This window comes from Ursus maritimus, unplaced genomic scaffold (assembly GCF_017311325.1).
Source record: "Ursus maritimus isolate PB19 unplaced genomic scaffold, ASM1731132v1 scaffold_20, whole genome shotgun sequence".
Taxonomy (NCBI): domain Eukaryota; kingdom Metazoa; phylum Chordata; class Mammalia; order Carnivora; family Ursidae; genus Ursus; species Ursus maritimus.
In genome coordinates this window covers 28,031,563-28,057,961 of record NW_024424453.1, presented here as the reverse complement: position 1 = coordinate 28,057,961, position 26,399 = coordinate 28,031,563, and the positions used below count along the sequence as shown (strand labels likewise).

At 34.8% G+C, this 26,399-nt stretch overlaps 1 protein-coding gene across 2 annotated transcripts in view; it reads right to left on the bottom strand.

Annotated features, from left to right (window-relative positions):
- Positions 1-26,399, bottom strand: part of RYK (receptor like tyrosine kinase) — an 88,605-nt gene that overhangs the window by 5,232 nt on the left and 56,974 nt on the right. The window contains exons 8-13 of one of the 2 annotated variants that reach the window (XM_040636797.1): positions 26,007-26,141; positions 24,593-24,679; positions 21,403-21,472; positions 17,118-17,250; positions 15,731-15,840; positions 15,407-15,566 (exon numbers count right to left, since the gene is read on the bottom strand). In XM_040636797.1, coding sequence (XP_040492731.1) covers positions 15,407-15,566; positions 15,731-15,840; positions 17,118-17,250; positions 21,403-21,472; positions 24,593-24,679; positions 26,007-26,141 — 695 coding nt within the window. The remainder of the gene's footprint in view (positions 1-15,406; positions 15,567-15,730; positions 15,841-17,117; positions 17,251-21,402; positions 21,473-24,592; positions 24,680-26,006; positions 26,142-26,399) is intronic. The other variant, XM_040636798.1, reaches the window with a different exon arrangement.

Below are 26,399 nucleotides of genomic sequence, written 5' to 3'. Positions count from 1 at the left end.
AAAACAAACTAAAACAACTACTGGTTTAAAAATGGAAAAACGACTTCAAACTAACAAAAGTTAAAGGAAGGTGCCAGCATACATCCAGGTATCTATCTTAAAAGTGTACTCTAGGTAAACTTTTAATAATGACAACGATTAGTAATGCTTAATTTTAAAAATCATGTCTAATTTCCATATGGAAGGCAGTTCACTACTCTGATGGAACAGAGCCCAAAAAAGTAAAACTGGTTGGGTGTTCCCACCCCTTCTTCATGAAATGAGATGGATCTGTTCTTATTCACTGATTGTGGCAGCAGCTGTAGAAAAGGAATAATCAATCCAAACTAGATTTCGGAGGAAGAAACAATGGGAATTAGTAACAAGTGAACACTGCCATTTTGAACACAGGGACTAACTGTATCCACTGACAAGGGTGGTACACTCTAAAACTTCCAACTGTAAGGGACCTTCACAGTTATTGCTGCTGGTATCCGAGATATGGAAGGTACACACGTATGAAAACAGTATAATCTGTATAAGCTGATTTTAAAAAATTACTTATTTCACATTGTTTTGTCCACATTATTAACACTAAGCATCCATGTAAGGTTCTCATATTACATATTGCAACACCAAAAAACACCAAAATGAAGAACAATAAAGCCAAAGGGTACACTGCAGTTTCATTTCCTTAAAAGCCAACAAAAGTGATTAATTACGTGTTGGCTCACCAATTCTTTAAAAAAAACCAAGACCAAATAGGACAAGGATGATTTGTGGAAAAACTGCTCTCTAAAGTCTTCTGATAACTAAGCCATTTAAAATTTAGACAGACTTATTCTATAATTTCCTTTTGTTTGACGTCGTTGGAAAGGGGGAAATAAGAAGGTCAAGCTGTTTTTTCCAGAGTTTTATGAAAGGCTGCTGCTACATCCGTTTAAAGAACATTTAGAGAATAACAATGTTCTTTTATTCATCTTACTCCTCTTCTCCCAATCTGTGTTATTTTATAGCTTCTAAATATATAGGATATGAAACTTTTTTTCACTAACAACATACACTGATGTGAGCTGTAAAAGTATAAAAATAAGATTCTTTTTTACTCTTTAATGTAATATTAACTAATGCTGGGGCTATTAAAAGATTTCCATTCTGTCACTTCAGGAATTTATAAGGCAAGGCTGACCTCAGTATACTATATACTGCTGAGAAAAGAATTTTGTCCATTTCTAAAGGGTCTCATCTGACCACAACAAAAGCAGCACAATCAGGTGTTTTATGACTGGCCTTTCTGTTAATACTAGAAACCTAACATCCCATTCTCCCATAGGAAATGGGATTCAGATGACCAAAGTGCAATTAATTTAATCTGGGTCAAGTACTTTCCAAGCTTGACAAATGAGAAGAATCATCTAGGGTGTCTGCTACAAGTACAGATTCCTCAGTCCTATCCCAGTAATTCTGAAGCCTGGAACTCAGTATTTTAAACAAGAGTCTTTGTTTAGTCTTAAGATCTAGCAAATTTAGAAATTAATCTTAGATGTGTTAGCAGTAGTGTCAGATAACAAAGAGTCTTTATTTTTATTTTAGCATGGCTGACATTCAATAAAATGCACATGAAGGGCTCAATTTGGTAAGTTCTGATATATGTATACCTCGTACAAGCACTGCCACAATCACGATAATGAACATATCCATCACCTCCAAAAGATTCTTCCTGCTCTAGAACCCTTTGCTCCTGCACCTCACCACCGCCACCCCTACCATGCCCAAGTAACCATTAATCTGCTTTCTGTCACTAGTTCGCATTTTCTAGAATTTTATATAAATGGAATCATTCAAACAGTGCATTTCTTTTCCTAGCTTCTTTCATTTAGAATAATGATTCTGGCATTCATCTATGACACAGCATGTACTGACAATTCATCCCTGTCATTGGTGAATAGTAGTCTATTATATGAATACAGCAGCTTGTTTATCCATTTACCTGTTGATGGATATTTGATCATCTCCAGGTTTAGTTACTGAGAGCTGTTACAAACATCTGTGTACAAGTACTGGCAAGGATATATGCTTTCATTTATCTAGAAGCAAAATGACTCGATATGGTAGATACATCTAACTTTTGGGGAGCGGCGAGGGGCAGAAGGGAAGGGAGAGAGAGAATCTAAGTAGGCTCCATGCTGGGCCTCAACAACCCTGAGATCACGACCCTAGCCGAAATCAAGAATCAAGACGCTTAAATGGATGAGCCACCCAGGTGCTCCAGGCATGTTTAACTTTTTAAGAAATTGCCAAAGTGTTTTCCAAGGTGAACATACCATATGTAATAGCAGCAGCAGCATAAGAAAGCTACAGTTCCTCCATATCCTTGCAAACACTTCAGTCTTTAATTTTAGCCATACAAATGGGTGTGTAATGCTATCTCACTGTGGTTTTACTTTCCATTCTCCTAATGACTAATGAATTTGATATTTTCATGTGCTTATTTGCCATTTGTATATCTTCATTGGTGAAGCATCTCTTCAAATATTTTGCAATTTCTGTTACTGAGTTTTAAAAATTCTTTATATATTTTGCATGTATTTCCTTTATCAAGATGTGTATGACTTGCAAATATTTTCTCTGAGTGTGACTTATCTTTTCATTCTCTGAATACTGTATTTCAAAGAGCACAACTTTTAAATTTTGATAGCCTGATTTGTTCTTCCAGGGATCTTGATTTGGTGTCCTAAGAAATCTTTGCTTAACACAAATTTCCAAATGATTTTCTTCTTTGTTCTCTTCTAAAAGTGCTATAGTTTTTATTTTACATTCATATCTCTATTTTGAGTTAATTTTTGTATATGTGGAGCAAGGTTTGGATCAAAGTTCACTTTTTTGGTAGCTGGATGTCCAACTGCTCCAGGACTGTTTAAAAGATAATCTTTTCTCCACCAAACTGCCTTTGTATTTTTTTGCAAATTAATTGTCCATACATATGTGGGTCAACTTTTAGGTATTCTGTTCTATTTAATCAGTCTACCTTCATGCCAACATTACACTGTCTTGATTAGTGCAATTTTAAATCAGACCTCCAACTTTTCTTTTTCTCAAAGCTGTTTTGGCTATTATAGGTCCTCTGAATTTCCATATCAATTTTAGAATCAATCTATCAATTTCTACTTCAAAAATTAAAAGGCTGCAAAAATTTTCTTTGGGACTATGTTAAAATCTATAGATCAACTTGGGGAAAACTAACATCTTAATATTGAGATTTCTGATCAAGAAATAATGGTATAGCTCTCCATTTATTGCAGGTTTTTAATTTCTCTCAATGTTTTATAGTTTTCATTGTGTAGATATTTCACATTTTTGTCAGATATATTCCTAAGAATTTCATATTTTTGGACACTTTGATGTTTTTAAAAAACTTAGGGAAATAAAACAATATAGAGATTCCTCAAAAAATTAAACATAGATCTACATACGATCTGTAATTCCACTACTAGGTAACCAAAAGAAATGAAAACAGTATTTTGAAGAGATAAAGGCACCCCTATGTTGACTGCAGCATTATTCACAATAGCCAAGATATGGAAACAACCTAAATGCCCATCTACCAATGAATGCATAACACAGATATACACAACAGAATATTATTCAGCCATGAGGAAGGATATCCTGCCATTTGCAACAGTATGGATGGACCTTGAATATATTATGCTCGTGAGAAGTCAGACAGAGAAAGACAAGTAATATATGATATCATTTATATGCGGAATCTAAAAAAGTCAAGCTCATGAAAAACAGAAAGTAAAATGGTGGTTACCAAGAGATGAGGGGTGAGAGGATAAAACTGATGTTGTTTAAGGGTACAAACTTGCAATGAGTAATAAATAAGCCACAGTGATCTAATGCATAGTATAATATAGATGATAATATTGTACTGCAATTACATAATGTGATATTATGTAATAATAACATTACAATCATTACAGCAATCATTACAATATATAAATGTATCCAAGTAACATGTTGTAACCTTAAATTTACAATGTTTTATGTCAAATATATGCAATAAATTAAGAATGATCCAAAAACTCTTTTAATTTCTGATTTTTCATTATTTGTATATAGAAATATAAACTAATCTTTATACATTGATCTCATATCCTATAATCTTTTTTTTAAATTTTTTTTATTATATTATGTTAGTCACCATACAGTACATCCCTGGTTTCTGATGTAAAGTTCGATGATTCATCAGTTGCGTATAACACCCAGTACACCATGCAATACGTGCCCTCCTTACTACCCATCACCAGTCTATCCCATTCCCCCACCCCCCTCCCCTCTGAAGCCCTCAGTTTGTTTCTCAGAGTCCATAGTCTCTCATGCTTCATTTCCCCTTCTGATTACCCCCCCTTCTTCATCCCTTTCTTCCCCCACCAATCCTCCTAGTTCTTACGTTCCATAGATGAGAGAAATCATATGATAATTGTCTTTCTCTGCTTGACTTATTTCACTTAGCATTATCTCCTCCAGTGCCATCCATGTTGCAGCAAATGCTGAGAAATCATTCTTTCTGATAGCTGGGTCATATTCCATTGTATATATGGACCACAACTTCTTAATCCAGTCATCTGTTGAAGGGCATCTCGGTTCCTTCCACGATTTGGCTATTGTGGACAATGCTGCTATGAACATTGGGGTGCATATGGCCCTTCTCTTCACTACGTCTGTATCTTTGGGGTAAACACCCAGTAGTGCAATGGCTGAGTCATAGGGTAGCTCAATTTTTAACTTTTTAAGGGACCTCCACACTGTTTTCCAGAGTGGCTGTACCTACTTGCATTCCCACCAACAATGTAGGAGGGATCCCCTTTCTCCACATCCTCTCCAGCAATTGTTGTTTCTTGCCTTGTCAATTTTTGCCATTCTAACTGGCGTAAGGTGGTATCTTAGTGTGGTTTTGATTTGAATTTCCCTGATGGCTAATGATTTTGAACATTTTTTCATGTATCTGTTAGTCATTTGTATGTCATCATTGGAAAAGTGTCTGTTCATAGCTTCTGCCCATTTTATGATTTGTTTATTTGTTTCTCGCGTATTGAGTTTGAGAAGTTCTTTGTAGATCTTGGATATCCTATAATCTTTTTAAACTTATTAGTTTTACTATTGTGTTATCACACTAGATTTTCTTCATAGATGATCATGTTGTCCACAAATAATTCCTTTTTCCTATCCAATATTTGTGTGTGTGTGTGTGTTTTCCTTTTCTTGCCCTTAGTGCTCTGGCTAGAACCACAAGCACAACACTGAAGAGAAGTGATAGAGAGTGGGCATCCTTGCCTTGTTCCTGCTTTTAGGTAAAATAATTCAGTCTTTCAGCATTACGTATAATGTTAGCAATAGGTATTTTTGGTTTTGGTAGATGCCCTTTATCAGAAAGTTCTCTTCTATTCCTACACTGCTGAGAATTTTTATTACGAATGAATTTAAGATGCTTTCCTAATACTTCTTCTGCATCTACAGAGATGATCATATACTTTTTCTTTTTTAGTATGTTAATATAGTAAATTGCACTGCTTGATTTTCAAATGGTAAAACAAACTTGTATTCTTGGGATAAAGACTATGTGGCCATAATATGATTTTAAAAATATACTTTGGTTTCTATTTGCTAAACTTTTGTTTAGAATTTTTGCATCAATGATCATGAGGAATAATGATCTATAGTTTTCTTTTCTTCTTCTCTCTGTCTGGTGTTATTTCAAAGTAGTGCTGACCTCACAGAATGAATTAGAAAGTATTCTTTCCTCAATTTTCTGAAAGAGTGTATAGAATTTGTATTATTTCTTCCTTAAATGTTTGGAATGCCAGGACCCTAAAATTCACTCTGGACCCAGAGTTTTCTCTTTCAGGCAGGTATTTAACTTAACATTCCATTTCTTTAATAGATAGAGGGCTATTCAGATCATCTACTTCTTGAATGAGCTCTGAAAGTTGTTCTCCAAAGAATTTGTCCATTTCACCTAAGTGTGTGAATTTACTGGGAAAAAGTTGTTCATAATCTTCTTACTACCAAATACCTGTGAGAATCTGTAATGCTATCACCTTTTTCATTCACTACATTATTGTTAATTTGCAACATATTTCTTTTTTCCTGATGAGTCTGGTGAGAGATTTATCATAAATAGTTTTCTCACAATTAAGTACTGGTTTCACTGATTTTCCCTCATTTTTCTGTTCCATATTTCACTGACTTCTGTCTATATTATTTCATCTACTTACTTGTGGTTTAATTTGCTCTTTTTCTAGTTTCTTAAGTTAAAAACTAAGGTCACTAATTTGAGACTTTTCTAATATTGATGTTTACTAGTATATATATTCCCCTTTGAGAAGCATCCCCCAAACTTTGCAATATTGTATTTTTTTTCATTTAATTCTAAATACTTCATAATTTCTCTTTTGATTTCTTCTTTTAACACATGGGTTATTTGGAAGTGTATTATTTAGTTTCTAAATAATTTGGGAATTTTCTAGATTCCTATTTTTTATTTCTAATTTAATTTCACTATGTTCATAAAACCCTATTGTGTATGAATTGAATCTTTTTATATTTACTGACTTGTTTTATGGCCCAGAATATGGTCTATCTTAGTAAATATTCCACGTACACTTGAAAAGAATATGGATTCTGCTGTCGTTGGGTGGAATGTTCTGTAGTTGTCATTTAGATCAAGTTGGTTGATACTGTCATTCAAATCTAAATCCTTAATGATTTTCTATGTTATCAACGAGAGAGAGGGCACTAAAATACGTTCAATTATCTTTTAAAGAGATTTAAATAATATAAAAAAACATATATTTATGCATATAGTTACCACTTCTAGTGCTCTCTGTTCCTTTGTATAGATCCATATTTCCATCTGGTATTATTTATTGGTTCCTAAAGGGCTTTTTTAACCTTTTTTGTAATATGGGTTTGCTGATGGCAATTATTTCAGCTTTGGTATTTCTAAAAAAGTCTTTATTTCTGCTTCATTTTTGAAAGATATTTTCACTGGGTATAGAATTCTATATTTACAGGATTTTTTCTTACAGTACTTTAAAAATGTTTAACTGTCTTTTCCCTTGCACTGCTTCCAATGAGAAATTTGTTGCCATCCTTTTCTTGGTTCCTTTGTGTATTAACATGGTTTTTTTTTTTCTGGCTGCTTTTAAGATTTTCTCTTTATCACTAGTTTTGAGCAATTTGATTATAATGCACTATGGTTTAGTTTCTTCTTGCTTCTTGAATTTGGGGTTTGTTCAGTTCTTAGATCTGTGGGTTTATAGTTTCCACCAAACGTGGAAATATTTCAGTCTTTATTTCTTACTCTGTCTGTTCCTCCCTTTCACTCTATGAACCCCAATTACAAATATATTCAGGAATGTGAAGCTGTCCCAATATGAGCTCCTTCTTCAACAATTTCCTGTATCTTCTCTCTCCTTCTATCTCCTGCTTTAATCCCATCTCAGAAGAAAAGTATTCCTCCTCCCATGCCAAGACTACATCTTTAACCTGGCCTCCTGAGCCCATTCACCTATCATCTCTTGGACCTCCCCTCCAACAACCACATGTCTAATCTCCTTCTCCCTGGCCTAAAAACCAAACCAAACGGACCCAATAAAAAATAAATAAATAAAAAAATTTTAAAAACAAAATGGAAAAGTAACAAAATAAAGCCTTTTTCCAAAAACCAGATATTCCACCTGCTGTCTTCAACTGTGTTATATCTTCACACTGACTTAAGATTTACTCCAACAGCAGAACTGAAGAAAAGTACAGATGAAAGACTGCACCAAAGTTTTCAGAAACATGGGGCCCAGGTAGGAAGGCAGAGTAGACATCTATGCAATATATCTGATAGTTAAGAGGGGAGCCTCAGTGCACAAAGGTCAATTAATAAATGTACTCATAAATAACAACTGTAGTCAAAAGAGATGGAATCTCTGAAGTAAAGTCTCTGAGAGTGAGACAAGGAGAAATGTGAGATTCAGCATAGAAATAAAGAGGGTAAGTCTATGTGAGCCACTCAGAATTCTTTTACACATTCAAGTACACAGCTATCCAGAGATAAGATTAACATAGCTGGCTGTGAATGTTTTTAAAATAAATGACCCAAAAGGTATACATATGTACATCAATTTCAATTGTGTAACTATGGAACACCTGCTAAAAGAAAATAAGTAAAGCAGAGTTTCCATTGCCCATTCTGGGAAGAATGACTTATGCATAAAAATACAAGGCAGCAGTGGTAGGTACCACCATGTCAGTATGAAATTCTCTGGGGGTCCAAAGAAGACCAAATCAAAGGGCATAAAAGTACGTTGTGTCTTTGGACCCAACAAGAATTCCAGATTGGATGAAATGCAAAATGCAAGGAAATATACAATGGAAAATATAAAACTAAAAAGGGAAAATAAGGCAAGAAACAGAAAGCTCTGAAAACCAGGGGAAGAAGTATGGATCTTTCTTTACCAACTCCCTGTAATTAAGAGTTCACTTTGAAAATTAACAACTCAGGAAACAACAGATGTTGGCAAGGATGCGGAGAAAGGGGAACACTCTTACACTGTAGGGGGAATGCAAACTACTACAGCCACTCACTCTGGAAAACAGTATGGAGGTTCCTCGAAAAGTTTAAAACAGAGCTATCCTACAACCCAGCAATTCCACTAGGAGGTATTTATCCAAAGGATACAAACACAGTGATTCAAAGGGGCACATGCACCCAAATGTTTATAGCAGCAATGTCCACAATAGCCAAAATATGGAAAGAACCCAGATACCCATTGACAGATGAATGGATAAAGAAGATATGGGGTGTATGTGTATGTATGTGTATGTGTGTGTGTGTGTGTGTGTGTGTGTGTGTAATAGGATATTACTCAGCCATCAAAAGGAATGAAATCTTGCCATTTGCAACAACATGGATGGAAATACAGAGAATTATGCTAAACGAAGTCAGTCAGTCAGAGAAAGACAAATACCATACGATTTCACTCATTATGTGGAATTTAAGAAACAAAACAGATGAAATAGGTGAAGGGAAGGAAGAATAAAATAAGATGAAAACAGAGAGGGAGACAAATCATTAGAGACTCTTAACTACAGGAAACAAACAGGATTGCTGGAAAAGCGGGTGGGTGAGGGGATGGGGTAACTGGGTGATGGGCATTAAGGAGGGCACGTGAAATAATGAGCACTGGATGTTGTATGCAACTGATGAATCACTAAATTCCACCTCTAAACCTAGTAATACAGTACATGTTAACTGAATTGAAATTTTTTAGAGATTTTATTTATTTGAGAGAGAGTGAGCAAGAAAGAGAGAGAGAGAGTGCACAAACTGCGGAAGGGGCAGAAGGACAGGGAGAAGCAGACTCCCTGCCAAGTGGGGAGCCTGACTCAGGGCTTGATCCCAGGATCCTGGGTTCATGATCTGAGCTGAAGGCAGACACTTGCCGAATGAGCTACCCAGAAACCCCTTAAATTGAATTTTTTTTTTTTAAAAAAGAGTTCAATTTGAAGATCAAAATATCATGAATACTCCTAGCAGCGAAAGCTTGAGTTCACTTAACTTAGTTAGTAAGCTAACATTAATTGATTTTCACAAGTTTTCAAAACTGACATCCACTGTGCACAAGGTACAGGCTTTATTAGAATATATCCCTTCCTAAATATCCAATTTTTGAAGCTTTTATTAGCCTATGAATTTTAAATTTTCAGACATAGTTTCTAGGCCTTTTCAATAACCATAACTGAAATACACATCTATAGGAAGGAGTACATTACTTTAAAAAAGCTTTACTATTTAAAATTAAAGATATCATTAATAGATTTATATAAATAACTCTTAAAGTGGAGCTTTCAGCAATTTTGCAAGGTTAACTATCACCTAATAATCTTAACACTCATCCAGATTTATCACTGCAGCAAATTATCCCAGCTTCAAATGAACCCAGATATACAATGACTATATATAAAGTGCACTGACTATATCAGGTATCAAATTTAGTACATGTTGCTAAGTCAACCTCGAAAAATCAGCAATCTTTAGGCACAGAGTATCATACATGATTGAAACGAGACCACTTCTGCTATGAATCTGCCCTAGAATCCGTGATTAGGAAAAGGAGAATAACCAATATTGGATAGCTACTAGGCCATCACATATATCTGCTACTTACGAGACTTCGCTCTATTGCACTAGATGCTTAGACATTCCTCCATCAGAACACAGGCTATTTGAAGGTAATGTTCAATAGAATGATAAGGACAAGGAAAGGGAAAGGGATGTTCACAAGATCTCTTGAAGAAAATATCTATTCTTAGAGAGAGTCTAATACAGAAAATACATCAAGGGCAATACTTGATCACAAGACAGCAACCGGTCACCTCTGAAAGTATAACAACTATTTCTAAAGTAAATCCATTTATTCCTCTTTTCCAGAAAATACTAGGACTATTAAAATAATATAATTAAATACAACTAAAAAATATTCTCTTAATGTTAATAATATTAAACTTCAAATCTTTATTTCCTAATATCTGAATGATCCTTTCACCTCTCCAGCTTTTCCTTAATGTCTTTATATCAATTCCTCTTAATGCTAACTTATATTTATTTAGTTATTTTTTATTGAAGTATAGTTGCCACACATGTTGCATTAGTTTCAGGTGTACAACACGGTGATTCAACAAGTTTATACATTATGCTATGCTCACAAGTGTTAGCTACAGTCTGTCACCACCACACAATGCTATTCCTCTTAAAATGTGAATTTTATGTTTGAATAAGTCTAAGGTGGTTGATGTGTAAAATCTGCAACCATAATGGAAACAAATAAATACTGGGAATCTAAGCATTATTCTAAAATTAGTGATAAAGAAACAATATAAAACAGAAAATTTTCCATACTTTTAAAAACAATAAGCATTCTCTGAAAACTGTACCTTTCTCTTTGATACCACAGTAGTTCAGAAGACCACTCTTCATGGGTATATTATGAATGTGAGTTTCTCCTGCTCAAGTCTGCTCAGGGTGTGGCAATGACTTTCCATGACACTGGGCAAACAAGAGCAATAAGAAGCACTCTGCTGTAGATATACTATCTGGATAACTTTGCAGATTTCCCTTCTTCCTCTAGGTCATCTTTAATGTTCACAAAATAAATATTGTAAAGGCACAGGAACACATTTTAATTTACACCCTAAAAACTGTTCAAATACCTTAAAGAGTCTCCTCACTGCTATAAGCCATGCTGATAAGATTAGCATGGAAATCATTTCCTTGACTTGTTTTTCCCAAGAAAATGTTTTTTAAATACAATGTAATACTGTAAAGACCAAAAAGCACCAAGAAAGAAATGTAATTGTGCATTCCTGATTGCATTTAGTCTCTTAGTAGGATGTAGTCTCTTAACAGCAGAATTATGTTAGCTACTATAATTACCAATTGAAAGAAGATATAAATCAAGAAATCTATTTTCAAATAAAGGAAAAGAAAGTTACAGAAAAAAATCTATGGTGGTATCTACATCTGATGAAAACAGAATAAAAACAATATCCAGAAATTCTTATGAATGCCTAAGATGATGTCATATCTTGGAATAATAAAAGAGATTTATAACTAGTCAAAATCTAGTTGTGCGTATTTCCTAAGTTCAACAGTTAAAAGCTGGTATTAAGATTATAAGAATCTTGACATACTGAAGTATTGAATCCTTCCAGTAAAAATTGTGAAAACACAAGCAAGAGATGCAATGTATTTTTTTTAGGATCAAACAAATCACATAGAGCTTTCAACTATAAAAAAAATGCAAAAATGTTAAGGACCTTTTAAAGGACAAAGAAAATGCCCTCTCCAAGGCAGTAATACCATCTCTCAGGTGCTACATTTACATCTGAAATATGTATTTTACATGTGTAGAGACTCTGGGGGGGTTACATTACTTATTTTGCATATTTTGCATATGACTATGTATAAAGTTTTTCAGCCACAAAGTACCACATTAAATGTAGCCTTTGAACCCCCAACTCCATCTATAAAGGAAAAGCAGGAACAGAGAATAATGATTATATGTACAAATTTTCAATACAAATGTTAAAAAGCAATCTTTAACATTTGTGTTTTAATATAAGAATTCAAAAAGTAGGGGTGCCTGGATGGCTCAGTTGGTTAAGCATCTGCCTTTCGCTCAGGTCATGATCTCAGGGTCCTGGGATCAAGCCCCGAGCCCCATGTAGGGCTCTCTGCTCAGTGGGGAGTCTGCTTCTCCCTCTCACTCACCCTCTGTGCTCTCCCTCTCTCTCTCAAATAAATAAAATCTTAAAAAAAAAAAAAAAAGAATTCAAAAACTATTCAATCCCAGAAAACTGAAAACAGATTTTTACACTAGTACTTGTATCAGAGTCAGAGGAAACAGACCAGTGTTCCTATTCCTTTTAATTTTAATTATCCAAGGCAAAAGATATTTAGGTGGGGGGAAAAATATATATATACATATATATATACACACACACACACATATTTTAAAAGAAATGAATTACTAAGAATCTAAAGAAAAAAAATCTGAGCATTTTAGGGGTTAACCATGTTAAATGTAAATCAGTGGGTACTCTCACTATCACATTCTAAGTACAGCCTGAAGAATTTTTTCTGAAGAAAAAAAATCTGAGCATTTTAGGGGTTAACCATGTTAAATGTAAATCAGTGGGTACTCTCACTATCACATTCTAAGTACAGCCTGAAGAATTTTTTCTGAAGAAAAAAAATCTGAGCATTTTAGGGGTTAACCATGTTAAATGTAAATCAGTGGGTACTCTCACTATCACATTCTAAGTACAGCCTGAAGAATTTGGGTCACACAGACATTTCAAGTAAGTTTATGCCAAGACACACTAAAAGTAATTATGATTTTAAAGTAAGTCTCCTGTTAAGTTGCTCACCATTAAGTTCACAGAGATTTTTAAAAATAAAGCTGTCAAGTGCTCAAGCAGCAACAAGATATCTAGTGTAACTAAATTCTGACAGAAGACAAATTCTGACATAAAATATGTGAACTGTTGCAAAATTTCTAAAATACCATAACCATAAAAGTAACTAATTCTAATTTTGAAATATTTGCTTAACTAAATCATGCATCCTCAACTTAGACTTTACCAGCTAACACAGGACAGTGTACCTGGCCGAAGAGATGTATATCATATTACTTAGGGATCTATTGTTAACTACAGTCTCACTGGCTGAAACTGTATTATCCTACTGAATTTTCACTTCGGTGTTCCTGTGAAATATTTAATCATAAATGTTGTAAAAAAAATTCCTATTACTGCTTAAATATACAATGGAATGCCTACACAGAAATAAACAAATACATTAAATTAAGCAATGCATTTTGGGGGCTTCCATGTGTAAGCAAATAACACTACTGGCCATCTTGTATATCCCCTTGAAATATTAGCTATCAATCAATACTCCTTTTTCTAAGAGAATAAGCAAATAATCCCCACCTCTTCAAGTTACATGGCATACTTGTCATTTAAGAAACATCTATTTCCTGCCCATTAGACTAGTTTTGGGTTCACCACAACTGCCCCTTCATTTCTGCTAAGGCAATTATGCTATATTTCAATGAGTAACAAAATCATAAATTTCAAAAACCAACCACTGAAAAAAATATTAAGATCCCAAAGAGATGAGTGACTTAATATTTTAAATCAACAATGGAGTAAGACATTTAAAGAAAAGATTGAACAAAGTTCCTTTTACTTTTCTGCATTCAAAAACATTCAGATGTAAGCTTTTCTACTAAAAGGGTAGATTTGAAATCCATATAGTTCTAGTTTAACTGATACTATGTTTTAAAGCTATGTGCTAAAACCAAAGTTAAACTCATTTGCACCCCCATGAAAACAGCTTTGCTTAATGGAGAAGCTAGTAAAGAATTCCAGCTATAATTCAGAACTTCTAAATAAAGATCTGGCAACCCCCAAAACTAGTACCATATCAGTAAGAGTATAATTGGTCCTTAATGATATTCAATACAGCAGCTGTGTGCTAGCCTAAAATCAAACCCTACTTTCTCTTTTCATATTATTTAAAAAGCAAAAGCAAAAGCAAAAATGCAACCTTTCCCTCATCTCAAAAAAGCTTATCCTCGATTGTATAGGTGGGTCCTAAATGCAATCATATGTATCTCTATAAGAGAGAGGCAGAAGGAGTTTTATGAGACAGACATACACAGAGGAGAAGGTGATACGAACATGAAGCAGAGAGATGCAGCCATGAAGGATGCCAAGAGCCACCCAAAGCTGGAAGAAGCAAGAAAGGTTCCCCCATAGGGCCTCTGGAGGGAGCACGGCCGTGCCTACACCTTGATATCAGACATCTGGCCTCCAGAACTCAATTGTGAGAATAAATCTCTGTTGTTTTACCACTAAGGTTGCAATACTTTGTTACAGCATCCAGAGGACACTAATACACTGACGAAATGAGTGTATTAAAAGAGTAATCCTAAAAGCATACAAACTTAGAAGTGAAAGGGTAACCCTATACCATAAATAAAATATATTGATGAGACACAAGATACAATGATCTAGAAAGTCCAATTTTTATAGTTGAAACTTTGTAGCAAACAATTCTATACGATTTTATATGCAACACTAACAATCGATGAGTGGTCATAGAGGGGGACCTTATAAGCAGAAGTTTTACCTAATCTCTAGCTATTCAGCTACAATAATAAACTGCAATAAGCAAGAGACAGGAAAACAAATCCATCTTTTAAATCAGACTAAAAAGTGAGAAATTAAAAGCAACCTAAAATACCTGCAAAATACCCACAAGTAAACATGGTTTCTGAAACTGTTCATCACTAAGTATAAAGGATCCCACTCTATGATCTGCTCTGGAGGGCAAAACTACTCAGAAACTGACAAAAGGGAAGAGAGTGACCTCTGGGGAATTATAAATAACACAGGTCATAATGCTGGAAGAGGTTGTTTGAAAAGAAGAAAACAATAAATCTTTATGATCTGGCAACCAACTGGTCATTCTGAAACTTACATAAGAAAAGAAAAATAATCAGCTTATGGAAACCTCTCTAAGCATTAATAATATCCACCTTTAAAACTGGGATATTAGTGTCCAGCTATTTCATAGTGTTAACAGCCCCCTCACGGGGCTACCTGAGGATGAAATGGGATTACACATAGTGATAGACCATGGTTTGGGTCACAGCTTCTTTCCATAAACTGGCTGAATGGAGCTAACTACGCTTGCTTTCTCAGTGAAACATTTCAGGGAACAATTACTAGATTAAAAAAAAAAGAAACAAAGAAAAAAATTAAAACATAAAGCCTGTTGATATCCAGGAGTCCCAGCACTTACCACATCACTTGCACTGGAGAACTCATTATTAACCAGACTTTCCAGAGCCATCCACCGAACTGGCCTGTTTTCATTGTCCCCCAGACAGTGATAGTCCATGGGGAACAAGTCTCTGGAGAGGGCATTGTCTGTGATCTTAACTTGGAGTGTGTCATCAATGCTGAAAAATAAAGACATGAACATCAAATACAATCAGCATATTTAAAACAAATGGATCACAGTTACTTTTAAATACCATACAATGACCACTGGGATTCCTGGAGAGAACCCCAAATCTGGAGAAAACTAAACATGAAATGTCAGTGATGAGCTCATGGCACCTACACACAGTTCCTAGCAGCCAGGTCTTTGTGGATAACTTCCCTTCTGGCCAGATAGCTCATTCCACAGGCAATCTGAATAGCCATGTGTACCAGGTCTTGTTGAGAAATTGCCTGTGGTAAAAAAAAAAAAAAAAAAAAAAAAAGACGTTGTTTGCAGTTAGCACAAAAATGATGATGGCAGTCAGCTGCTTATTTTATTTCACAATCCTACTCTATCCCAATATACCTCTTTACACCTACACATGGAGTTTTAAAAAGCTACTTCTTGACCAAGAATACGTTCCCATACCTCCCTAATATTTGTATCTACTGTAGTCTTGCCATTCTGTCATGTAACTTACCATTTACTTTACTGCCTCTCTCATCTGTCAGGTATAGTTCCCCAACATCCAGCGCATACAGTAGCTGCTCAATAAATATCTGGTCCATGAATGCCAGATTCTCAAGGTAAAATTTCAAATGCTTATTATTCAATAACCTGTTCTTTTCTTTAAAACTCATAGTTTTTATTAGGAGATGGTCCCTGGGGACCATTTTCAAGCTAATAGAAGTCAGCGGCTCTCGCTACTGATGTGCTCCTCTAGAGCCAGTATGCCAGTCTGGTGGGCTGAGGAATGAAGTTCTTCCTCAGGTGACGCTGATGGGCTACAGCCTCCAACAACTTGTTGGAACCCTGGCTTTAATCCTGTCAATTTACAAAGTATACTGACATATTAGGTCAAATACTCAGTGCAGCCTTTGAATCCACTTTCTCTTGGCACCTGTAGTAAGTACATTATTATAAGTCCTAAAGCAAACTTAATGTGGCTACAAGTTACAGTAGGCAACAAAACACCAGCTAGGCTATTTAGCACAACTACCATCATGTGTCTGGAATGTAACCAAATGCTTCACAGCTATGTGCACAAGCAGTGAAGAGAAGGACACTCGTAGATGACTGACATCTTATAGCCAAGAATATTAAAAATAGATTCAATTATCTCCATAATCCAGACTTCCAGTCGCCACCAGCTTTTGGTACGATACGGACCAAATGACTCAGTCAAGTGTGTTTCCATTCCTAGAAGGGAGATCTAGTACCAGTGCCTTCAAAGAGTTATCAGGAAAACGACTGAAATGGTGTTGGAGAGAGAGTCTGAGGTGATTATAAATAAACACACAATGGATAAAAAGGAAAAACTTCAGCATCAGTAAAGTGCAACCTTCAAGACAGGAATTATAAACCATCGTCCTCTAAATCAACAGGTTATAAATATCTTCCGGCTCATTTTGAGTTTCTTTTTGCAGGCTTTTACACAGTTTATACATAAGAAAGTTAACATCTACTTTCAAAGATACCATCAGAAGTTCCTAGTAAATAACTGGATATTTGGGCAAATTTTTCTCACCTGTGGGTTATTGGCCTCTACTAATTTGCACTGCCGTAAAAACAACTTAAGATTCCCCCAATTCATGTAAGGCAGTATCACCATGGGCTTTTCTCCTTCTTCTATACACACATGCGTAATAGGAAGAAGATTTCTACAAAATAATAAGAAATCAAGAAAAAGACAAGTGAAATCTAAAACCTCAAGGGCTTATTTTTAATAAAAAGTATTAAGGTTACCCAAAACAAAACAAGAAAATTTCAAACATACTTAAAAACAAGATTACTATTAAAAATGTCATAAAATTAATAAATGCCCTTTGAAACTAGACTTCAGTATTTTTCACATATGCACTTTGATAGGGAAAAGCTGTAAACTCGAAGCTGTCTCCTATGGACTAGATTCTCTGAAGAGACACTCTAGCCACACTAAATCTTTGCTCTTAAGGGGTAATCAGAGACATTTAAAAAACGACTTGATGCATTATGAGTGTATTATAACATCCCCGTTAGTCCATCAACACATTAAAGAAAAAAAAAGACTCCATGCAGACTATTGGCCAGAATATGATAATCAAGAAGACCTCAAAGAGGCTGCAATTGCCACAAAAGCCAAGATGTCCTTAGCTGGTCACATGGGACTTAGAATCTGGTTTCTAATCCTAAATTTACCATTTATAGATAGTCTATGCAACCATCTCTCCCAGCCTTAGTTTCCATACCTCTAACATGGCATCATACCAACCATAAAATGCTGTTAAAAGCCAAAGCATGTAGTAACAGTCTTGTTTCTCTTTAATTTTCCCTGGCACATATAAATACTTTCATCCTATTGCCTAATGATACCTCTTTCCACTGGTATCTGGAAATAATTTAATTTTCTCCAAGGTTATGTAATGTTTTACATAATTATCTCATTTTCCCCACTATGCCGAAAATTTCTAGAAGGCAAAAACTAATATGAACTCTTATTTTTACACCCAATGCTCTGTATTCTGTGCCACAGAAAATAAGCATTTAATAAATATTTGACAATGCAAGTAACATAGCCTTAAAAACATTCCTATTCCTTAACTTAGCAAATTCTGCCTCTAAGGATACTTAATAAGGAAATAATATTAAACATTAAAAAGCTACATGAACAAGGATAGTTAATGCAATATTAATCACACAAAGTTGCAAACAACTTCAATGTGCAAATGTAAGGAAAGAGTACACCCAAATAGTAGGATAGTATATAACAAGTAAATGGTCACAAAGAGATGTTAAGAGGAGTAAATGTTTACCTTATAGGAAAGCAAGATAATTCCAAACATAGAAAAAAAATAATAAAACTCTGCACAAAAATATGACAAGAATTAAAAGTTGTTGTCTTTGATCATTTCTACCTTGTTTGCTACCTTGCCTTTTCTGGATTTTCTACATTGTCTCAATTGGGCATGTGCCTCTTTTAAAACCACAGTCACACAATTCTGGCCCAACAGTACACAGGTGAAAGCTATGGGCTCCCTTCATGCGGCACAGGAGTTACTAAAAAGAAAAGCACTGACCCCAAAGAGCTGGAAAATGAGGACTCAGAAATGAATAAACCTACATCTTTTTAGTACAGCTTCAGCTTGCATTACAGTCTAACAGTGCCAGTGATGATTAGTCCCACTTTGTGAGGAAACCTGTACCCAGAGGTTAGGTGATCTGTCAAGGACAAACAGCAAGTGCATGGAGAAAAAAATTCAAAGCTTCATCTGATTCCAGAAACCCTTGTGCTTTCCCCTGAACCACTGGATATGCCGTCCCAGGAGAGCAAGAAGGAAGACATGGGAAGTGACTGAGCCTCTTTTCATACCAAGTCGCATGCACACTAAAATGACTACAACAGGTCTGCATTCAGGTTTAACTGAGCACACCATGATTTTAGAAGTACTGTGAAGAGGTACTGATCTCTCAAAACCCCCCTCCCCAAAATTACTCCTCTGCTCCTCTACTCATGTCTGAAATTCACTGAGCAGAGTTAAAGGTTATTTTAGTGCTGTTTGAGATGAAATCATTAAAAGCCCTCCAGAAGAGGTAACAAGCTGAATGAACATGTTTTAAAGTACAAATGGCTAGTCTTCATTCTGCCCATTTTATAAAGGAAAGGAAGATAGAGAAGATTTGGGGCCTAGTTATGAAGAGTGGATGAGAGCCGAAACTGGTGCTGTAGATAAGAACAAGGCAGAGGAAGGGAAGGTTTTGTGGGGACATGAGACAAGAACTGTATCCGGTTCTCAGTCTTGCCCAGTGTGCTTGCAGAGTTGAGAGCTGGGAGGCGCTCAGTGTTAAGAAGGTGGCCATAAGGCAACTTTGAGCCAATGGGGAGCCAAACTACAAGTAGAAGAGAACATCAAGCACTTCCAATATTGCCAAGAAGGACATTTTCAAATGACCATTACCCAATTCTTGTTTTGTTACTCAGAGGAAACAAAATGTGTTTTTTGGAAAACACAGTCTCACAAATGAGCTATCCATCCATTCCTCTGTAAGTAAGTTCTACACTTGGACTGAATCGGGCCAATGGAAGATAACATTCTTCAACCACTTGACTTTAACCCTTCAATGGGACATCTTCAGTCCCTCAGTACTGTATGTTCAATTCTTTCAAAGGTCCCTGGGATTTTTTATACTCAGTGAAACTACAAAGTTTATCTGTCCGTTGTATTAATCAATGCCCCAAGTGTATGATAAGCTTAATGGGCAGCTGCCTCAGAATTTGAAACTAGAAAACCGTTTTCCTCCCCCAAGGAACATTTATGTTTCTTTCTCTTCTAATACTGAGATTTATCAACTTTTAATGGTTCCTCAAGCTTGGCTGCCCAGAAGCTAAGAGATAAACATCTCTTATGTTCAATCACAGCAAAAATATTTGTATCTTTATTGTTGGCTTATTTGTTTTCTCTTCCACCATCACAATGCCATAAAAGTCTGTTTGAATTTCATTACCATTTTATTGATTCAATCAATATTGATATTGATATACTGCTGCCTTCTGTTTAGGTTCTCAAATTCTTTCAAATATGACCCAAAGTATAAATGACATTCAAAAATAAAACTCTATATAGTCATCTTATTTTTTGGCAGAACCCAAATAACTGCTCAAAGTACCCAGAAATTAAAATGCATGCTGCCTTTTGCATGCATCTCTTTCATGTGTTTCTTCCCCCAGAAGTCCATAAATATCTTCCAACAGGGATGGTCACTGTCCCATTTTTGTAAACATACACAACCAAATCTGCAAGAGGCATACAAACAAAGCTGACTTTACATGCTGTTTAAAAAAATAAAATAAAATAAAAAACCTTGCCCCAATACTGATACTGCTGCACAGTGCATACTATATTTAAGCCCTTTTTGTCTCAGAAGGTAGAAGCTTTCGTTATAGCTCTGTGAAGAGGACTGATAATCAAGCTTTAAAAAAAAAAAAGGTCTTATATAGAACTATAAGTATTTTTTTTTAAATCATACAATGACCTAACAACAAGACACTGGTTAAATAAAACACAGTACATCCATTCAATGAGCTGCTACATATCTTTTTTAAACGTGGACATGAATTCATAGTTACTTATATGAAGAGTTAGGTACATTGTTTTGTTATAGCAAAGAGCCTGTTAACCTTATTTAAGATAATAATGGTGTTACAATTATTTAAGAAAACATCCTCATTGGGGGGGTGGAATTGCATGCTGGAAATGAATTGAAAGTGTTGAGATAGCCAGTGTACTTTAAAATATTTCTACACTCATAAATATCTATATATCATCTGGATAAATAAGAGACATATACACATACACCAAACAAAAAGGGCAAAATGTTAACTATCACTGAGTTTAGGAGATGGGATTACAGGTGTTCATTATGCTTGTCTTTGGTATTCTTTGTTAAAAAATTTCACAGCAGATATTTTTTAGCATATGTGTATGTGTGTGTGTATATGTGTGTGTGTGTGTGTGTGTATATATATATATATATATATCACTAATCTATTTTATAAAGGAAAATATGCACACAAATATGTAAAAACTCTCCTGAAAGTTTAGCTATGTTTATTCAGATGTGGACTTATATACTCTGCTTTATTTTCTTCTTTATACTTTATTGCATTTTTAAATTTTGTGCACTAGGCATGCATTTCACTTTAATATTCTAAAAAAAAAAAAAGCTATTCCAAAAAGCTTTCAATTCAGAACATACCACAAAATTCTTAACATAAAAATGTAGCACACGATGTTACCACGCTTAACACTTCAATGCTGGGTGGTTTCTTCTCTCACCTGTGATGAAGGCCTCGTAGCTTACAACTCTCAGTGAGCATCATTGTCACCTGAATTTCAGAAGCTTGATCTATATAAAGAAAAAGACTAATTTATATATTAACAGTAAAAATAGTAGTAATAATTTATAAAGTTTCTGATCAATACAACGAGAGAGAGAAAAAGAAAGATTGGCAAAAACAGGATCCAAATGTCTGCTCTACCTAGTAAAATACCGAACCAAGAGTAAAATCCAGAACACAGAACTCAGGCACTATGAGTCTGTGTCACATTCGCTCCTTAAAAGTAGAGCTGTCAAAGCTAAGAAATCACAACTTCATTTTCTTCTAAAACTAACCAGAATCACTCCCTCTTCCACACTTGCTAGTTGTGTCCACTTTTCCAGAGAGTTTCACTTAGTTTAAAAACTTTGTAGGAATGTAAAATGGGGGGAAAAATAGCCAAGAACATGAAACACCTGGTACTTCTTTGGAAAAGGTGCTTCACACCAATGACTGCTGGAATAAACTCTAGTTGTCTAAAAACTGCTCAAAATTTAGGATCATCTAGGAATGGCAGAATGTGCCTTTATTTCTATGTAATCTAAATAAATTTTAATTAAATTATGGCCAGGACAACTTGGGGATCAGCACGGTCTTTTTCAGATTGTAAATGAATAACAGTTGGAGGTCTGCACCTGGTTAGTAATTGTTTACTTTCCTGTCAAGGGTATGAAGATGCAAGTAGAAGTTAATTTTTCAGGGCATGTCATTTTATACATAATAATTTTCAAATTCCTAACTTTAATAAGCATACTCTATCAAACAAGGGACACTTTGAGAGTTGGGGAAAAAATAATTTTATCCATTTGGGAAGAAAAAATCATTTTCCTGGATTCCTTTCCCAATCTAGTCCAAGTCTTTTAATTTTAAATACTGGAAAGTCTATTTTAAGATGTATACATTTAAAAAAAAAATACTCTAAAATACTTACATTCCAAAAAATTACAAGAAAAAACAAAATGATAAAACTTATTTCTAAATTGTAAAATATTAGCAGCTATAAAACAAGACCCTAACACCAATAACCTCAAATTAATTAATTCTATGGAATTCAATTTCACAATATTTATTGTGTGAAATTCAGATTCCTAATTTCAATCTCTGTAAATTTATATTAGAATGTCCGTTAAGTCTCTGTGCAAATTTATGAATTTTTTAAGAAGCCAAAATGCAATTTCTTGCTTATGACTAAAGGCAAAGGGCAATAATCTTTTAAAAACTTACTTCTTACATTTTAAGCTGCACTTCTAATTGTTTGGCATGTAACAAAGCATACGGATTTGTGAAAGAACTTGGTCAGCTCTACACAGCTTCAATTAAAAAAATAATAACATTCCAAAAGAGTAAATCTCAGAGATACACAATCAAGTGGAGTTATCTAATAATTTTGAGGCAAGGACTGTGGTCAACGCACTTCCTCTTTGTTTTTCATGCAAACCATGACCACATCTTGGCTAAGGACTCACTGTGCTTTCTCTTGTTTCCGGCAAGCTCAGAAGGAACATTATAATTACAGTGGTAAAACGTAGAAACAACCAAGTGACTACAATTTCAAGCACATCCGGAGGGAGAAATCTTATCTTGTGAAACAGTCCCAGTATCTGCATTGTGTTTTCTTATCACTATTATTTCCTTTCTTCCCCGCTTCCAACCCCAAATCAATCCAATTCTATATAGAAAGCCCTTTTGCTAATTCAAGATTCATTCAGAACAAATTAGTAACAGCCCAGTTGTAAACTGCCCACAGGTTATGTATAAACTCCAGAAGAAATATTAAAATTAGAGAAATATTTCCTTAAAAATGGAGAAAATGTAACAAAAGTCAACAGTTATTAAACTTAGGGTTCAAATTTTACATTTACAGAGAGTAATATATAAAATATCCTTCAAAACTAGTCAGAAAATCTAACGGACCTAACTTAAATATTACCCTTTAGAAATGCTTTTGGGCTAGGAGAGATAGGTAGATAAAATACATACTGAATGATAGTACAGTAAGTTAAACCACTTGTTTAGAAAACATAAAATGTGTGTGTGTGTTTGTGTGTCTGTGTATGTACTTGCAGGATCCTTAAACAAGCAATTTTGCTAAATTAAAACAAATCAAATTCCACATTTTTTTTTGTTAGGTTGGTACAGCTTTTTAGAAACAGTAAACATAAATCCTTCATACTTTCCATGAATTCATTTAAGAAGATTTAGAAACATAAGTTCTAATACATTAACTTTGAAAACTTCATAAAATTGTCACCTCCTACGTATAAAACTGAATTTAATTTTTCCCTCTATTTCTGCACTAAAATGCTAAATTTTTTTTTTCAAAATTAACATCTTGTCATCTCAGTCTATATCAGACACTGTCAGACATTAGGCACCCTATACACTACCACATTTTTCTTTCTCTTAAAATGACCAAACAGATTTAACTAAGGTTTAAGGTTTTATAAATACCAATTATAAAGTGAAAAATTAAGCATCAAATTTCTCCAAAAGCAGATTATGTGAATATCGGTATTCTGTTCATGGTAACCTAAAATAGTGCTACCCTTTAGCAAAGAATCAGACAATATCTATCAATATTTTAAATGTAAACACCTCTTGGGGCAGCGATGCCAACTACAGCTATACGTATAAAACTAAGCCAAGAAGTAGACATACGCACGTGGATAATTTCTGCAGCATTATACAAAATAGTAGAAGAAAGGCAGGGGGAGTGGGAGGATAGTGAACAAGGCTATTCACATAAAGTACTTTGAGTCTGGGGGTCATTTTATTCTTTATAGACTGCAGTATTGGGAGTGGGAAGGATGAAAGGAAGAAAAACTAATAACAATGTTTTTAAGAGAGAAAAAACAAAATTTTTACCTAGGAAAAACACAAGATTAGATAGAGCAACAACGAAGTCAAATGGATGTAGTTTAACTACAAACCTGGGTAATACCTAGTGTTTTAACGTCTTAAATTATTAGACCTCTATTTTCTATACCTTATGAGAACAGCCCAAATTTCCTCAAAAGTTAATCTCATATGAGCTAAATTAACATGGACTGATTTAAAGGTCTGGCACAGACTGAGAATTTGAGACAGAATTTCACTGACATGATCCACCTCAGGAAAGCATTCTAGAAAAGTATGGGAAAAAATCCTACCTTTAACTGTTTTTACAAATGCTTGTTTTTCTTTATTTGGATCTTTTTCATCTACTAAAATCCCATGGAAAATACGCCCAAAAGTACCTAAAGGAAAAATAATAATTAATGAGATCATTAATCATCCCCTGCATTGGGCTCCCTGCTCAGCAGGGAGTCTGCTTGTCTCTCTCCCTCTGCCCCTCCCTCCTGCTCAGGCTTTCTTTCTCCCTCCCTCTCCCTCTCTCTCTCTCAAATAAATAAAGATCTTTTAAAAAAATAATAAATTTTTAAAGAAAAAAAAATTCTTTGTAACTAAGAAATATTTTAACGTGCTTTTAGAAATGCCATATTTAAACTAAGTATATGAGAATTCTTTCTGAATTATCCTAAATAAACTAAAGATATAGCCAGGAATACTGGAACTCAGTAATGGGGTACCCGTGGAGGCATTTATGAGTTTCTAGGCTTAGCTTCAGAATAATAACAAAGGAGAAAAATGGATTCCCCTCATACAAAAACAGACCCCCAAAATTTGCTTCTTTTAATTACTATTTGTCACTGGGGGTAGTTCAAACCTCTCTCTTAGCTGTGATTGACCTAAAAGCAACTCAACCAAGAGATGAATTCAGAATGACTTATCTGTATTCAAGACATTCCAAACTGGATTGTGAAAGGGGGAAAGAAAAAGGTAATTCCCTATTGAGAATCTCTGCTGAGAACCTGAGGGGCTCAATGAAGTACTTTATTATTAATTTCTATATTCTTCTGTCAGCATCTCCCCAATTAATACCCTAAAACTCAAGAAAGAAAACAAGGACCAACAAGTGGGGAAGGAAAGGATAATATCCATAAAATATCTATTGTGTGTTAGTTCACTTAATGTACATCATTTCATCTGATCTTCACAACCAGTTCAAGAACAGACAGTGTAGTCCCAATTCACAGAAGAGGAAATTAGATGTGGAAGACATGAAATGATTTCTCCAAGGTCACACAGGTGATAAATCGTGAGACTGGGATTGGAAGTTGTAATTCCAATCCCAGTCTAAACATTAAAAGCAATGTAATTCCAAAGCCCATGCTTGCTCTGCCTGCTAGAGTCCCCATATTATCTGTCACAGCAAACGGGCTTGCTAGGTGGTGATATCATCTTTAAACAAGAACGAAAATACATTTAAAGGCAACAAACGCTAATATATGATATACGCTTTAATGTACTTGAAAATTAAGAATTATGCCAAAGCTGTATTAAGAAAAATTAAAGAACTAAAGAAAGAGAAAATGAAAATCAGTTTTATAAAGGAAATAAATTGTGCACTTCTATCTATCCCTAGACACAAAGAGATGAAATTCTTAAAATTTGAAATAAAAAATATTTTATGGTGCTAACATTAAATCTTCCTTGAGAAACTGATTTTAAGATAATACATACCTTCTTGGAGTACATCTTTTAAAGTTATCCTCTCCCTGGATATTGCTATATCCTTGACCTTAGCTTTGGCCTCCAAAAGAGTGACACTTCTCAGGTCATTCTTCTCTATCCGCAAGGTAGGATAACCTGAGGAGCCAACAAAGCCAGACCAAGAAATATAAATACCCTTACTATGCCATCAGGGTCAACTAATTCAGTCAACACCTCAGGACTCAAGTCACAGGAATAAATAAATCTAAGAATCATAAAGGAAAAAGGCATGCACATGAACAGGGCAAAATTGCTTATAAAGGTCATACTAAATTTTAAAGAAACACTTTACACCTACCCCAAAATCTTAAAATAAGTAATTAAAAAGAAACACTAAAATGAATATTACCATTACCACCACAT